The sequence below is a fragment of the Eubalaena glacialis genome, chromosome 5 (assembly GCF_028564815.1).
Source record: "Eubalaena glacialis isolate mEubGla1 chromosome 5, mEubGla1.1.hap2.+ XY, whole genome shotgun sequence".
NCBI classification, from domain to species: domain Eukaryota; kingdom Metazoa; phylum Chordata; class Mammalia; order Artiodactyla; family Balaenidae; genus Eubalaena; species Eubalaena glacialis.
This window is the reverse complement of record NC_083720.1, coordinates 123747106-123764737: the sequence shown is the minus strand read 5'-3', so window position 1 is coordinate 123764737 and position 17632 is coordinate 123747106. Positions and strand designations below refer to the sequence as shown.

The 17632-nt window shown below is 35.0% G+C and overlaps 1 protein-coding gene across 9 annotated transcripts in view; it reads right to left on the bottom strand.

Annotated features, from left to right (window-relative positions):
• Window positions 1–17632, bottom strand: part of INPP4B (inositol polyphosphate-4-phosphatase type II B) — a 752704-nt gene that overhangs the window by 122028 nt on the left and 613044 nt on the right. For all 9 annotated transcript variants that reach the window (XM_061192573.1, XM_061192572.1, XM_061192579.1 and 6 more), the window contains 2 exons: window positions 16807–16984; window positions 6065–6268 (listed from right to left, as the gene is read on the bottom strand). In XM_061192573.1, the coding sequence (XP_061048556.1) occupies window positions 6065–6268; window positions 16807–16984 (382 nt within the window). The remainder of the gene's footprint in view (window positions 1–6064; window positions 6269–16806; window positions 16985–17632) is intronic.

The following is a 17632-nucleotide window of genomic DNA, read 5'->3' as shown; positions in this document are numbered from 1 at the left end:
TACAGATCACTGCAGATTGTTTGTGGAGGAGGAAACTGGCTAGATAAGTTTTGTCCTTAACAGTTAGTAATATTTTGCAGCCATGTATGCTCACTGCTACCAATGTTGACAATATAAATAGCTCTATCAATACTCCTGTCAAACTGAAACATTCATATTTGTTCTACACATCATTAGAGAAAGGTGTAGTAGAAAATGAACTGTGAGAATCTGGTAAAGAACATACCAGAAAGATGTAAGTCTTATTCCCAAATTCAATCTTTGGGAATACTGAGTTACAGAGAAACCACAATTTTTTTCAGGCTGTACAGAGACTTTATTCAAAGGATGTCTGACATAAGTATTACTGTGAATTTGTGCTATTGTTTCTATAAGCTATGAAATTACTGAAAACGTATATGGATTAATGTGAACCATCTATTGTGCTTATGTGACATAAACAGATTTTGCCATAATAAAACATAGCAAATGTTCTCCTAGCTTAAGAATGGAAACTAATTTTAAATCTGATTTACATTTACAACATGAAGAAGGGAAATTAAGTGGCTAATATAGATGCTGAATCGTTGCCTGATATACAAAGGTAGTTCAACTAAAAAATGGGTTTGGGATATGGCTAAATAATAACAACAGCTTTCTTAGTCCTACACCTTGCTGGAATGGATCAGAATATAAAAGATCAGAAGTGTATCTTTTTTCTTTAACAATTATTGAATGAGGGTAGGCAGATTTAGCCCCAAACCCGTCAGTGTAGTAATGTTGAAGTTCAATCACAGTGTTCTAGAGAACAGCATAATTACTGGAAGCCACAAAAACTGGGTCAAGTTAATACTTTGGTTGGATGACATGCCTTCACATTTTGGACAGACTAATCTTGGAATCCCAGCTGTTGGAAGCATCTGCTGTAGAGATGTAGCAACAGAAAAGCAATATGTCATCTTTACCAGCTAAAAGATGAAGCATGCGATATTAGTCTATTTCTTTGCACAGATTGTCATAAAATCCCAATATTCCTCTGGGGTTTAATTGTTTACTAACTTTTCACGAAAATAAACCTTTAAAGCTCTCAATTATTTAAAAAGTAAAATTCAGCAAATAACAGATTTTTTTTGGTCGGTGATCATTTTAGTTTCAATCTCTTCCTTATTGACTAGATAATTATTATCCAGATTCATATGTCATCAATTTTGCCAACAAACAAGCTGAACAGAGAAAGAACCTTCTCACACTGATAGAGAGTTAACAGAGATTCTCCTGACCTCCAAAAGAAAGGTGTTTTATAGGCATCAGCTCAGTAGAACTCAAGAGTAATTTACTAACATGAACTTACTTTCCAAATATTTATTATTAGAAGCTAAATGCAGTTGTTCAAGTTAGGCAGTTGTTAAACCTACAGTACCTACCAGAAATTAAATAAAACAGATTTTGTAAAATGGAACTACTTTAATCTTATGTGCAAACCTAAATCAACCTACTTGATCAGAGAATATTTTTGTATGTCACAGAAACCCAATTAAATTAATTGTTTAAAACACTGAATTATTTCAGGAAGTTGACTAGACTTGTAATCAGTGCTGAAACTTTTCTAACACTTAATTAACTAAGAAAAGTGGTACACAAAATTATGTTTCCAATTCATTTAATAGCACAGTCTCTAAAGGCATTTCTAATTAGCTACATTTTCTTTGGATTTACTCAACTTTTCAAAGTTAGATAAAGATTTGAAAATAACGTTAAATGGTTATGACTTTGGTGAATTTTTTTAAATAAGGGATTTCCATCTCTTAACAAAGGGATATTTGTAATAGAAAGTGGTTGCTAAGGAACATCAATAAAAAATGTTTTATAACAGTCAAACTTGGTTATTGTTTGCAAATAGAATAAAATTATATTAGGAGAAGAGAGTTAGAAGTAACTTTTCTGAGTGGGAAAGATTTTCCTTGTAATTGTGATAAATTTATCAGAGCATTTATATGCTTTCTAGAAATAGTGGGTTCTGGAAGAAATTCAGAAATTATATGAAAGGAGATAAAGAGGAAGATGCAGATCATTATTACCCTACCCTAACCAAACAACCCTGGGAAACTGAGAAGGCACTCCTGCATCAACTGGAAAAAAAATCAGGCAGACTTTTTCCTACCAAGGTATTCCCAAGTGAATGACTGAAGGTGAGCCAGCATCCATGCAGACTCCTACTGGAATATTGGCTGGCCCTCACAAGCACTGGAATTTCCTATTTTTTTTTGAAATGTTGATAATAAGCAACTCTACCCATTTTCTTTGGTGCCTATTTGAAACTTTCACCACTCTCCTCAGCCTGTCCTCTCTGCCCTCTTCTGAACATGGTTCCTCTTTAATGATAAAAGAAGTCATGCAGGTTAATATCTAAAATACAAAAAGAACTCATATAACTCAATAGCCAAAAACAAAACAAAACACGTAATTAAAAAATAGGCAGAGGAACTGAACAGACATTTTTCCAAAGAAGACACAAAAAGGTGCTCGACATCACTAATCATCAGGGAAATGCAAATCAAAACCACAATGAGAGACACCCCACACCTGTTAGAACAGCTGTCATCAAACACATAGTAGATAACAAGTGCTGGCGAGGATGTGGAGAAAAGGGAACCCATGTGCACTGTTGGTAGGAATGTAAATTGGTGCAGCCATTATGGAAAACAGTATGAGGGTTCCTCCAAAAATTAAAAATAGAACCACCTTATAATCCAGCAATTCCACTTCTGGGTATATATTGGAAAGAAGCAAAATCACTGTCTCAAAGAGATATCTGCACCACCATGTTCATTGCAGCATTATTTATAATAGTTAAGATATAGAAACAACCTAAGGGTCCATCGACAAATGCATGAATAAAGAAAATGTGATGTATATATATATACATATATATGTGTGTGTGTATATATATATTATTCAACCATAAAAAAGAAGGAAATTCTGCTGTTTGCACCAACATGGATGGGTCTTGAGGGCATTATGCTAAGTGAAATAAGTCAGACAAAGAAAGACAGATACCATGATCTCACGTACACACAAAATTTTAAAAATACAAACTCGTAGAAACAGAGAGTAGATTGGTTGTTGCCAGAGGTGAGGAGGGGGAGACAAAATGGGTGAAGGTGGTCAAAAGGTACAAACTTCCAGTTATGAGATAAATAAGTCCTAGGGATGTAATGTACAACATGGTGACTATAGTCAACAACACTGTACTGTATATTTGAAAGTTGCTAAGAGAATGGGTCTCAAAGTTTTCATCCTAAGAAAAGAAAATTGTCATCCTATGAGGTGGTGATGTTTAAATATATCGTGGTGATTATATAAATGTATAAAATCATTTTGTTGTACACCTTACACTAATGCAGTGTTATATGTCAGTTATAGCTCAATAAACCTGGAGAAAAATATGTCAAACAAAGAACAAAGAAGCCATCCAGGCCCACGCACCCTCACAAAAGTAAAATCCATTTTTACACCTTCCCTGCATCTCAGCTGAGGAGCACACTTCTGCCGAGGACTCGTCCTCTACCTGCCTGCTTGAATTGATCATCTTCTCTTCTTTGCAAGGACCTTGTTCTATCAGTAATAGCCTCTCAGTCTCTTAGCCTCTTACGTGGCTTTTGGAGTAATAAACACAGTCAATTTCACGACCTTTAAAACAAAACAAGTAAGCAACTAACACACACACACACACACACACACACACACACACACGACCTATGTCAGCTAAAGTGTTCCTGTCTAAAGGGTCACCTCAGCTTCTTTCTCATATTGTTAACTTCTATTCACATTTAAATCTCAGGAATTACTTCTGGAGATCCCACCCTGACCACCAGACTCCCACTTCATCCTGTGTATAATCCTAAATTGCACTGTCATTGCCATTGGTGTCTCTAGAGCCCTGAATAGGTCATGGAGCCCTCGCAGCCGTGGGCGGGTCACCTATGTTTCCCCAGCACGCGGCAGTGACCCAGGCAGAACAAGGGCTCAGTAACACCCACTGTACCAAATGCTTCACCATAGACCTCAACTCACCATGTTTCCTACTCTCTCCCTCTTTTCCCATCATAAAAAGTTTCTGTATTTAAAATGTTGATCTGAAGTCACATTAGCAGAGCCAACCTTCTTCCACCTGTCTCTCTCCATCCCTATCACAACATTTTAACTATTTATTAACATATTTTTATCTACCGCTAGACTCTGAGCTCTAGGACCTAATGATCTGACTTATCTTCCCTTTTGGAGCACCTGTGGATATAGAAGTTCTCAAAAGTTATCTAAAAGGAGGGAGGGAAGGAGAGGGGCGATTGGAGCTACAGGAGGAGGGCGAGGTGTGGGAGTGGGTTTGCATAACACAATAAGGTGAAAATTATGAAAACAAAAGATACCCAGTTCCAAAACTCTCACTCGACTTCATATAAAAATGGCAATCATTTGTCAAAAAGTTTACTGTATGTTTATTTAAATGAAATACAAGTTCTATATCTACCCAAACTCTTTCAAATTCACATTCCGTATTTATGATCTACCCCATCTCCCCATTTATCTCAAGGAGTAATATTGATCCTCATAATAAGATTATATAATTTACATATCTTAAAAAAGAAAACATACAGCAATAATATTAAAGTAATACAATGCATTTGCCTGGGCTTTTCCAGGTCATGGGGTGTTATCACACAGGTAAATCATTTATCTTAGGACCACACTAAGAGCTAAACAGAACAGGTGCTGTTATTTTCACTTTACAGTTGAAAAAAATTGAACTTCAGAGAGGTTAAGAGGTATGCACGCCTTGGAGCTATGAATAAATTGAAGAAGAAGGTGACAGTAAAAGGAAGAAATATTAGCCTTCCTCTTTTGAAAATGATGCAGTGGGAGAAATGCAATCTTAATCAGCAACAACAAATACTTATTCAGCATTTACCTCATGGAGCCCAGCTCTGTCTTTCCTGTGATAGAAATTTTATCAAAAGAAAGAGCAGGTGTCACTTCACAGCGCTTCAGACAGCAATTTTTTTGAGAGGCCTGAGCCTTTCAAATAATTTACTACCCAAACACTTTTAAATTTAGGGTGGCAGGAAAAGTAATCGTTAACTATTTAACATCTAATACAGCTAGCATACTACAGCATTTTCTTGGTTTAACATACGGTACAGTAAAGCGTTTCCTTCTGTGTGTGTGTGTGTGTGTGTGTGTGTGTGTGTGTGTGTGTGTGTGTGATGTGCATATACTTCAGAAGGTTCTTGGATAATGAATATGCATTGATTCAGGAAAAGCACACTGTTCCCTCTCACCCAGAGAGAGAAACCTTGATTTTCTCCTGTCTTTTTCTGCCCACCTACGGTTCCTATCACCATGTTGGCTTCTTTGGCTTATGTGCCTTTACTAGTTATTTTTTCAGATGCTTTTATGTGGCCATTCTCCTGCCAATTTTAGAGCCACCTGGAGCAACATCTTTTTTAAACAAATAATAGAACCCATGAACAAGAAGGATTTAAGAGATCTTTGTGTCCACTGCCATATAAATGTTAACACTTTTTCAAGTGTGTCCAGAACTTACACTCTGGATTGCACCAATAAAAATACTTGTTGCATCTAAGTAGTAGATTATGGATGATTATTGACTCATTTTCTAAAGAACAATTTTAATGGTTTATATTACCTTGGCAATAAATAAGGAAAAGTATTGATATTATAGAGTCTTGCAATTGTGGCATCCTTGCTTTGATGACATTTCTTGGAGATATTTATTCTTTGACTGCATTATATGTATATAAAATATATATAATGTATATGTTATATATAGAAGCTATTTGATAGCAAATAGGTTTTCACGTCAAGTAAATGTGATCAGGAATAGAACTTTCATTTTATCATTTGCCCCTGAGGAAAAGTGTAACCTATTTACCCACAATCTGTATTATGACTGCTTTCCGACTTGTTTTCATGAAAAGTAGAGATTTTTTTTTGAACATTCTTGCTTTACTTTTCAGGACTAGACACGGAGAGGCAAGCCATGTAAAAAAACAAATAAAAAACTTACCCACTCTTCCTCATCGTAGTCCGAATGATGCGGTATGGAGTCCTGCCTTCTCATCGGCAGAGGTGGGTCCTGGGAACTGCTCTCCTCTGTGCTGTTCTTAGGAGAGGGTGGCTTCTTAAGGACACCTCCTGGCCTGGCAGTGTAAAGTGCTAAAAGGGCACTTCTGACCAGCTGATCCTTGAAGGCATGTACGAAAAGCTCTGTCTGGAAAGAAATTGACAGGGATTCAGCACAGACCTTTGAAAAGGTCAGTGGCAGATTTGCTGGCACTTAAGTGGTGTGGATGGTGGAAAAAGTGCAGGCAACAGAGAGAGAAGATGATTCATACGGATCAATGGAAAATAGTTTGGTTTGGGTTTCCGCCAAGGCCTTGAGTCCTATTCTAAAGTTAATGCTGAGGTTCTATATGCATTATAAACACCATCTGTCTCCTCAGCCCACTCTCTTTTAGTTCCAGATCCTGTCTTTGGAGATGTATTTCACTGGGGATTACCATTTGAACACCATCTCCCTGCTGTGCCTTTCAAGTAATTCCAAATACACCTTTAAAGAAAATGTGATCAGACTATGTTTATTTTGTATTTTAAACAGAGTTAAAGGCTAAAGAATGACATATCTCTTAAAAAAAAAAAAAATAGAGGCAGGAGACTTTTTTTCTTTTTAGCATCATGGACAGATTTCAGCAGTAAAGATGACATAGGCAGTCTTCCCCATGAACACGTTTGGCTTTTATTCCCCATTACTACCCTCTAAACTGTCTCCTCCACCAAATGGTTTCAGTAATGTTCAGTGTTAACGAGGTTACTATGAAACTTGCCATGTAGGTTTTACAAGCTGGTGGTAAACACCTAGTAAGTACTATCGTAATGATGGCTTTCCAACAATGAAGAACTTTACAGCTGTACTCTGCAATTTCCTGATGAAATGTTTAATGGCTTCACCCTGCTATACACTGCAGGGTGCAGTAATTGATTTTCTGTATTATAGCACACTTAACACACACGTGGCCTACCAACCTGTTCAAAGAGTAGAGAAGTAACTCAAGCACTGACCCACATTGTTAACATATTTATGCTTTGTAATCTGTTGGGAAGGGGCCCTTTAACCCATAGCATTATTTTGAATCACAGATCATTTACTGAGACACTCCTGGATATAATGCTGTCTTCACCAATGCTGTAACTCAAGGTAACCATTTACTGGTGCTCTCTCAATATGTAGTCAGCAGTGCCATGCTCAATAACTGTTACTAAATTGTCTCTCAACCTCCCTGTTGTGAGTGCGGACAATTACAGAAAACCAGTTAAACCAAGTGCAAAATAAGCACCTAATTAATAAGACCCTGTCACATCTGCATAGTTATATCTTTGCAATGGATCGTGAAATTCTAGAGCTAGAAGGGAGTTGAGTGGACTTCTTCACTAACCAGATAAAAAAACTACGAAAAAAGTGTGATGATCTGTTCTAGGGCAGACTGCTGATTGGCAGCACAAAGGGAACAGAGTCAGTTTTCTAACAAATTCAGTAGTATTTCCCCTTACTCCACACCATCCACCATGACCCCCAGCCTCAATCCTTCTGTCCTTCTTCCCCTCCTTCTCTAACTCTGGCTCCCCATGTGTTCTGAACATCTACCAGCTCTCATAGTTAATTGTGTCCGCGATTGCTGATGTTAACTCTCTGCCCTGTGAAATTTTAATGGATGTTTTAAACACTCTTTTAATCTGTTAGTCATATTGAAGGCACTTTGAAGGTAAGAAGACAAGAAATATGGTAAAAAGAGGATATATTAGAATAAGAGGCTGGAAAATATTTTTATAATAACTAAGAAAATAAAAATAAGGCAGAGCTTTTTTTATTAAAAGAACGGATGAAAAAGTTGGCTAGACAGTACAAGTCAGTATAGTTATAGCAAAATGGGGGAACATGCTGTTTACATAATTTTCCAGAGAGCATGGATGTGTCTATCAATGTGAATTTAAATATTAAAAATGTGAATTTACTTCCACTCAGCTTAACCTAACTATTTCTTTCTTGATAGTTTCAATAAATTCTTTTGATTTATTTTTGGAGCAAAACAGCTTGACTTCTTTGACTTCCTGCTACTACAGCTCCAGTCTCCATAACACTCACTAATTACTATATAGCTGAATACTATTCACACCCAATGAAATTTCCTATGGTTCTTGTAATCACCACTATTTCCTCCCATAGCACACACACAGAGTTTCCTCTTAATTTACTCAAATCTCATTTGGGTTGATTTAGCACCAAAGACATGGGAGATAATACAGTAGATTCTTGTAGTTTTACAACCTAGAATTTGGGGGGAGGGTAGCTGAATATAACGCACAAAATCTTAAACAAACACAATAAAAGCTGCTCTTCTACTTTGTGTGTATACTGAAACATGTATCTGACTCCTTGGAAACTCTCTGGATCACACAGATGCTGTGCATAGAATCGTATTCTGTTAGAAAATAGCAAAATATTCCATTGCAATTTCCATCTGACCCGGAAAAAATCCTAATTTTTCTTGACCGGTATTACTTGGTAAATGTAGACCAATATAGACCCAGGTGTTTTACCATCAAAATAAATCAGCTTGAAGAGATTAATGTAGTCACACAATCCCAACACATCTGTATGTTGCTGTTCTTACAACTGAGATAATACCAGGGAAGTTAAGCATCAGGGAAGGAGGTGACCATGTCTCTCTGAGCTGCCTATTGACTCAGAGTTCTGAAAGCCTTTTTCCTTTTCTTACTTAGCTCCAACTACAATAATCGAAAGAAGAAAGGCTGACTAAATGTTATTGTAAGGGTAGGCAAAGCAATTAATTTAAAATATCGGTGTAAGATTATAGTAAAAAAGCATAAACTCTGAACCCAAGGCAGATCTATTTCATTTGTTCTATATTTTAAAAAGAAAAAGAAAAGAAAATGTTTTCTTGCCTTTCTGCCATTTGTCCAATTCATATGCTCATACAAGTATCCTTCAAAGTAACACCCAGAATTATCTGCAAGTACAAAACTACTAAAAATTACTTCTCCTGGGGATACATTTCCTAGTTTCCTGAACACTAATGCCAGAGGAATAGTTAGAATATGTTCATTTAAAAATACTCTTTTAAACTAGAGAACTCAACAAATTAAGCAAAGTTCCATTCTATTTAGAATTTCCTTAGAGTCACTGAAAAAATTCAAGGCCATGCCTAATCTCATCTGCAATATAAAATACCATAAAACAAGTAATTATCATTTTAGTAGTCATGTATATGGCAAGAAAAGAATCCTGCTTATTTTAAAATTTGATATGCTTTAATTATTTCATAGTGATATTCTTGACATTAGTACATTGATATGTGTTTAACATTCCCTAAAGCAAAGAACATTGAACTTTCAGCCAGGAGAGGTACCTGACATCTGGGCAGCTTATATAAATTATCCACTTGACCTTGGCTAAATCACATAACAGCTTTTCCCCAGTATGTACAAAATTACAATGCCTATCTGTGAAACCCTTATGGGAGTTCACTGAAAACTGTAAAGTGTACTCTTCTCTTTATGCTTCTCTTTCTTGACTGACCTTTTCAGTTTCTGCTGTTGACTCATAATCCCCTGCTCACTCAAAATGTGGTAAGTGGACCCCAAGGGACCTTAAACCACATTCTCAAAAGCATTTTTCCATTGGTGATGTAACCCCTTCTTCCATAACTTCAAGTATCATTTTTTATTATGCCAAGGTCTTCAAAATCCATTTCTGCTTACCTCCTGAATCAGCATGGTCAAGGGTTTCCACCTGCAAGCTTTTTGAGAAGTCCCAGCCCGATCTCAAGTTTTTCAAATAAATGTGTTCTTCCCTGTTTTCCATCTGAGTGGTATCATTACTACTCAGCAACTCTGAGTCCAAACGTCTGGATCATTTTCAGTAATACTTATTTTCTGGGTCAGTGATCAATTTCTAGTCGTTAGATATTTTCAATAATTTCAAAGATTGACCCTTACGTTATATCCCCACAGCTAATCCTAGTTAATATCCTTTCTGCATTCCATGTTGATATTTCCATAGTCTTCTTACTGGTTGATTTACTTTTCTTTAACTCTTCTTTTTTCAGGATGTTATCCAAGGTCACCAACACTAAAATGTTGACTTCTGGGTCCCATCTCAGAACTACTGAACCAGAATTTGTATTTTATCAAGCTCCCCAAAAGCATTACTGATATTGTGATGCTCAATAATTCGAATCTCTCTGTCCTTACTCAGCCTAGTTATGGCTCTGAGGATGATCTTCACAAAGCAAGCCTCCAGGCCTTCCGCCCTTAACAACCTTCTCAGTACCTACAGAACAGACCTTCTCTTGGGTAAATAACTAGGAGTGAGATGGATGGCTCATATATATCTCTTTTAACTTTATGAGACACTGATGAACTGTTTTTCAAGCTGCCAACATTGTGTACTCATCAGTGATAGATGAAAGTTCCAGTTATTCCATATCCTTCCTAACTTTTCCTATGCTCAGCCCTTTCGATTTTAGCTATTCCAGTGGGTGGCTAGTGGTACCTCATTTTAGTTTAAATTTGCATTTCCCTAATAACAAATAATGATGAGTATCTTTTCATGTGCTTATTTGCCATCTGTCTTTTTTGGTAAAATGTCTTTTCAATTCTTTTGCTCATTTTTAATTGTTTTATCATTCAGTTGTAAGAATATACATTCTGACACAAGTCCTTTGTCAGGTACCTATTTTACGCATATTTTCTCCTAGTCTATGACTTGCCCTTTCAATTTCTTAATAGTGTCTTCTGAAAACTTTAATGAAAGTTTTTAAGTTTGAAAGTTTTTAATTTTGAAGAAGTCTTACATATCATTTTTTTTTTTTTTTTGGTTCATGCTTTTTGTGTTCTAAGAAATCTTTGCCTAACCCAAGATGACAAAAATTTTCTCCTATGTTGTATTCTAGATGTTTGTTTATTTATTTATCTGTTTGTTTTTAGCTTGTATATTAAGGTCTATGATCCATTTTTAATCAATTTTTATATAAGTGTGAGGTAAACATAAGGAAAGGTTTATTCTGCATATGGATATCCAATTGTTCCTGCACTATATGTTAAAAAGATATCCTTTCCCCAATGAATTTCCTTTGCACTTTTGTCTAGATTTATAAAACACATATGTATGGGTCTATTTCTAGATTCTGTATTCTATTCTGTTGATCTATATATCTGTGCTTACACTAATATGTTACAAACCATGCAATGAATATTATTTTTGTTTTAAAGAGTAAATATGTTTAAGTAAATTAAACTTTTGATTTTTAAAATTCTGTCTACATACATACCATTTCTGGCACTCTTTATTCTTTTGTGTAGATGCAAATTTTCCATGGTATCATTTCCTTCTGTATGAAGGATCATTTCCTTTAAAATGTGTTATAGTGCAAGTCTGGTATGAAATCTCACAGTTTTTGTCTAAAATGATCTTTATTTCACCTTTATTTTTGAGGGACATCTTCTCTAGATATGGAATTGTAACTTTTTATGTATGTCAGTATTTTGAAGATGTTACTCCGTTATCTTCCGGTTTGCATAGTGTCTAATAAGAAGTCTTTTACAATTCTCATTTGTGTTCCTCTGTACATAATGTGCCTTTTTTTTCTTTTATTTTTTTCTGGTTGTTCACAATTTTCTCTTTACCTCTGTTTCTCAGCAATTTAATATCTGTGTTTCTTTCTTTTTGTTAATATTTACTCTGCTGGAGTACATTTTGCTTCTTGGATCTGTAGTTTCATAGTTTCATCAAATTTTGAAAATTTTGGTCATCATTTCTGCAAATATTTTTCTGTCCCCCTCTTCTTTTATTCTAGGACTCTAATTATATGTATGTTAGATTTTTTGGTATTGTTCTATAAGTCATTCATGCTCTGTTTTATCATTTTCAGTTATTTTTCTCTTTGTGCTTCATTTAATTATTTTCTAATACTATGTTTGCAAGTTTACTATCTATTCTTCTGAATTGACCAATCTGCTAATTCCACCCAGTGCATATTTTTATTTCAGAAATTATATTTCACTTTTCTTTGAGTTCTATGTGATTCTTTTTTTAATTTTCCTTTTTTTCTCCTCATCCTTTTTATATGTTTCTTTGCTTTCATAAGTATGTGAGCATATTTATAAGTGCCATGTTAAGGTTCTTATCTACTAACTGCATCATCTCTGTCATTTCTGGGTCTGCTTCTATTGCTTAATTTTTCTTCTAGTTATGGGTTATATTTTCCTGCTTCTTTGCATGTTTGGTATATGCTTGTTGAATGCCGGGGGCATTTTGAGTTTACATTCTTGTTGCTATATTTTATTGTATTCTTTTAAAAAATGTTGGGTTTTGTTTTGGTATGAAGTTAAGTTACTTCACACCAGAAGGACTCAGTAGGATCATTTCAAACCTTATTTTTAAGCCTTGTTAGAGTGAATCAAGAGCAGCCTTTAATCTAGGACTAATTTAGCCCCACTACTAGGGCCATGCCCTTCTGAGGGCTCTATGCAGCGCTCTATGTATGACAAAGTGTTCTCACTCTGCGGGTCAGGAGATAAACCATTCCGAGTCCTGTATGACCACCAGGGTTTATTTTGTATGCTTATTTCTCGTACTTATTTCCCTGGATTTTGATAGTTTATTCGCATGCGTATGCAAATCAGTACTCAGGTAAAGATTTTAAAGCACCCATTTACAGATGTCCAAGGCTCTTTCTGTATGCAGCTCCCTCCTTTTTGGTACTCTGCTCTGCAAATTTTAGCCATCTTGGCTTTTCCTGAACTCTACTTTCTGTCCCCTCAACTTGAGAAGTTGCTGTTTGGCTTCTCCCTCCTTGTGCTGCAGCCTGGAAACTGCCTCCAGGAAGAAACTAGGCAATTATAAGGTCACATAGTTTGCCATCTTCCTATGCTGCCTATTTTGCAATGCCTAAAAAACATTATTTTATACATTTTGTCTAGCTGTCTTTTTGTCGTTGGAGAGGATCCATATTACCCTATCATGGCCAGAAACAGAAGTTCTAATTCCATGTATTTTATGTATAAGTATCATCCTTAATATTATTTTACTTTCTTACCTTTATTTTCCTTGTTTTTAATATTCTAATAAACACAGTTTTGTTTTTATATAACAGTACTTATTTCACCAATTAAATATTTACCATATGAGGGAGACTATGAAAAGAAGAAACATAAGTTCTAATCCTGAAATTTCACCTTCATTTACACTAGTTACTTTCAAGTTCCCTTAGAATTTAGTATGTATGTATGTGTGTATATGTAGGTATATACTTTCACCAACTATAAAAAACAAACAAAAACTCATTGAATTCTTCTACTCAGTTTGGGGTTGAGAGAGAGTAGTGGAAGTAAATAAACAATAAGAAATTCCTTCTCAGGACCTAAGTAATCAACATAATCAATGTTCTGTATGTTATATATATCTTCAACTTCTTAGCATACTGACTTTCTGGCATTGTTATTAAGGAAAATGGAACAATTCTTAAGAAAATCCTGAGTTAAGTTTTAGAATGGAATGCTTGTTTCTTTCTTTGAATACAGCAGAATGCTTTGGTATACTATGTTAAGGTTGAAAAGATACTAGGAATTGGAAGGTGTTGGGTTTTCTCAAATATATTGTGAGCAAAGCCTCTAATATTTGTGACCAAATCCTTTTTTGTTGTTGTTTACCATTTCACAATTGCCATATTGTGAAAGAATCCATGCTTTTAATTTCTTAGACCGTAAAATTAAGGACCATGTCTGTGTAGTATTTGTCATACAGCATTGAGTACAATACCACACACAATTAGGTGCTCAATACTGCTTTGTGATGAGAATAATAATAATGACTTTCTAAACAAGGTCTATCAATCTCTATGGAGTGGAGACTACGATGGGCATTTGAAACTAATGTCACACATATATCTGAGTAATGAGATACATGCCTACATTTGTGTCCTTACGTTTTCATTTTGAATTTCTTTACATTACTTTTCTCTTTCTCTCTCTCTCTCCTTTTTTATTTTGTCACAGTATTGTATAATTTTAGTCTAGAAAAAAGGAAAATGCATTTTTTTATCCCACTCTATTATTAACCTTTCATATCTTATGTTAAAAATTTGGCTTATGCTTTGTTTTCTCTGTTGGGATTAGTTATGTAAACTCGGAGTTTGTCTTTTGCTATAAACCTACATCATAACATTAAATAATTCTTTAATATTTTCATAAACTAATATGCAGTGAACAAATCCAGTTATCCTTCAGAAGATTCTTTTTTTAAGAATTATTTTTAAAAAAATAGAATAACTTAATTGAGGTTGTGCACATTAGGATATGAAAAATTTATAGTAAATTTTATTGTGAAATTTCAGTTATGTCCTATGGATGAGTTCCTAAGAAAACAACTCAAGAACTTATTTTCCAAACATGTCAGTTCAGATTCATTAAAAGAAACAAGGGGACTATCAATGAAGAAAAGACCTATTCTCTAATCCACAGTGTGCAAGTCCCTGATCTTAAACATGAAATGTTTTTAAGTTAAATCTTGCTAATATTAAATTACACTAAAATTTAAGATGCCACTAAAATGATTTGTCTTTTATGCTAGATTCATGGATCATAGTTTATTTTAAACCATGAGCTAGTAACAGTCTTCATACACTATGCAAAACTCTGTTAACTTAGATACTTCTTTGAAATTCTGGGCATGAATTCTTAAAGAAATGCATGGCTTGCAAATTTAACTTTAAAAAATCCTCGTGATTTCAAGTGTTGACAGATTTCTTAGTAGACGAAGCTTGTCTACTCAGTAACAAACAAACAAAAAGAAAACATAAGGAAAAAAGTTGGAGCAATGCTGAATTAAAGGAGGAGAAAATACATGCCCTGCCACGCCCCCAAATCACTGCAGCAAGATGTGAAGGATGTATGAAATGACAAATCCCTGTCCAATGCACAGGAAGAATATAAATACTGCTCTGAAATCACCACAGTGATGTTCTATTTGCTAGAATTTTCTGTTTAGGTGAACCCAGGAAAACCTCACCTCACCTACAAATCCAAAAAAGAAATGAACCAAAAAGAAATTCTATTATTTTACGGGATGCGACACCCTCCACTTTTTTTCCCTTTTTCTTAGCCATAACATATTCATTGACTATTAGACATATTCATTGACTATTAGGGTACTTAAGTATTGTTGAGAAGTTTGTCTAACAATTTTTTTTTAATTTTTAAAAAAGGAAATATCAAAACATATATTGCATGGAGGATACCAGAAAGGGTTTCCATTCTGGAGTCAACCAGACCTGGGTCTGAGCCCTAGTTTTGTTTGAATCCTGGGTTTGACTTTAGTTGCATGACTTTGCACATTTTTTAAACTTCTCTGAGCTTCAATCTTTTGCTTTGTGAAATGGAGATAATATGGACCCACAGTTTAAAGGTTAAATGAAATAACTTAAGTCACTGAAGTCACTAGCACAACATTTGACAACGTAGGTAGTTGTAAAATTTGGGTCAATTTTTTCCTCCCTTTTCTTGATGGAGGTACCTGTTCTGGCATGGAAGGAAGGTTGCATTTTGAACTGGAAGTCTTGGGTTTTGATTTTTCACTTTTTAATTTATTAGACAATTCACTTGACCTTTCTGAATACATATTAGCTAATTTTTTCTGAAAATATATACTGGTTATATCCTATGAGAAAAATATGTGAAAATGTAGACTTTAAAATGTTAAAGAAGGGCAAGGTATTATTATTATTATAAATTAACATAACTGAGTCAAAAATATATACAGATATAGTATTCAGGTTTCTATGAATCTGTTCTTCAGGGACGCAAATAACTACACTGTTATCTTATTCTAAAATGTTACCGTGAAAATTGTCTTTGGGCAGTTTCTTCAAGGGCATATTCATTGGAAGTATCTCATAATAAATTTCAAGATGTCCTCAGAATGCAGAGGTTACGAATGAGTGTACTGGAATTGGACTCCAGGATACCTGACTTTGCATTTCTATTCAAGCTGCAACTTGACTTTTTCTATCTGGGTTCTCTCCATATCATTCAGATGCCTTAATTCATTATGGAAATTGATGCTGAGTATTTACCCCATGCCAGACTACCATTCCTCTTTACATATACAAATGTAAGTCACCTTGGGAAAAATTAAAACCTAGGTCCTACTACATTTCAAACAATAACTAATACTTTTAGAAATTTTTAGAACCTTCTCCCAGTTGATAATGTTACAGAAAGTAAACTGAGGCAGAGGAATTACCCCATGTCACTGATAAGAATCCACATAAAAGTTCTTCTCTCAAATGAAGTGACATTCTGACTCAAAGGTATAGCTTCATATGCATAAAAATTAGGTGATCACCAGAGAAAATAATTTTCAAAATCTAATTTAATTCATTTAATACAACCAGGAACCAAAGAAAATGAAAGATGTCAAGGAAAAGAGAAAATATACCCCAACCAGTAATAGGTTTCATTTCCTACTAGGAAAAAAAAATTAATGTTCAGTAAAATTTGAAAAGAGAATGAGGCCAATTCATTTTGATCCTGTGGCAATACTTTGAAGCTCACTTTTTAACCTAGTCTATTTTACATTTCCAGATGTCATGAAAGGCAATGTATGCAGAAAGCAGTACCAACGGGGATTTGGGTATTTCATTTTCCCCACTGCAGTGATGATTTGGATCTTACTTTTTCTGAAAGCATCTTTAAAGAATTCTTCAAGCTGTCTGGAGAATGCTGGCTTGCAGAATTAAGCAGTAGGTCTGCATAGGTTGCTATAAGAGGTTGTAGTTGATTGATGTTGCTGAGAACTTCTTTTGCTTTGGCTGTGTTTTCAGGTGAATAGTAAATAAACTGGTATCCAGTACTGCAACAACAAAGATAAAGGCAAGTTACACAACGAGCAGAAAGACTTTTCAGCACTTAGTACCAGATGGCAAATGATAAACAGAACTCCAAATAGCATTACTTCCTATTGAACAGATAAGAACCATTCTAAGAGATTTTTATGATATCCGAAGAGTGTTTAAAGTCAAATGACCAAGATAGTTTGTAAGACTAGGTGAAATAAATCCAGTCCTTGCTCAATCACTAGGAAGATTCTTCATGATTACATATGTCAAGTATTAGTATTCAAAAGAAATTAGTATTAATCTTATTAATAACTGTTAGTGAACTTGAGGTCACACAGTACAGAAAGAAAAGTATGAGCCTTTATATTTAGGCCAATATGAATATAGATCCTGGCTCTACCACTTACTAGCTGGGTGATATTGGGCAGCCTTTAGCTTCCTCATCAGGAAAGTGGGAATAATTATGCAAACAGTTCTAAGAGGTGGGTAAGATTGGTCATCATTCATGTGAAATGCCTGACACAGAGCAAGCATTTAATGATTACTGTGTATATTTTTCCCCATGATACTTAGGGCAGGGGGCATAAATTTTAATAGCTGAGCAATGGGGAGAATATAAATTAATGCCAAGTGGGCATATAGAGAATTTTATTGGATAAAAA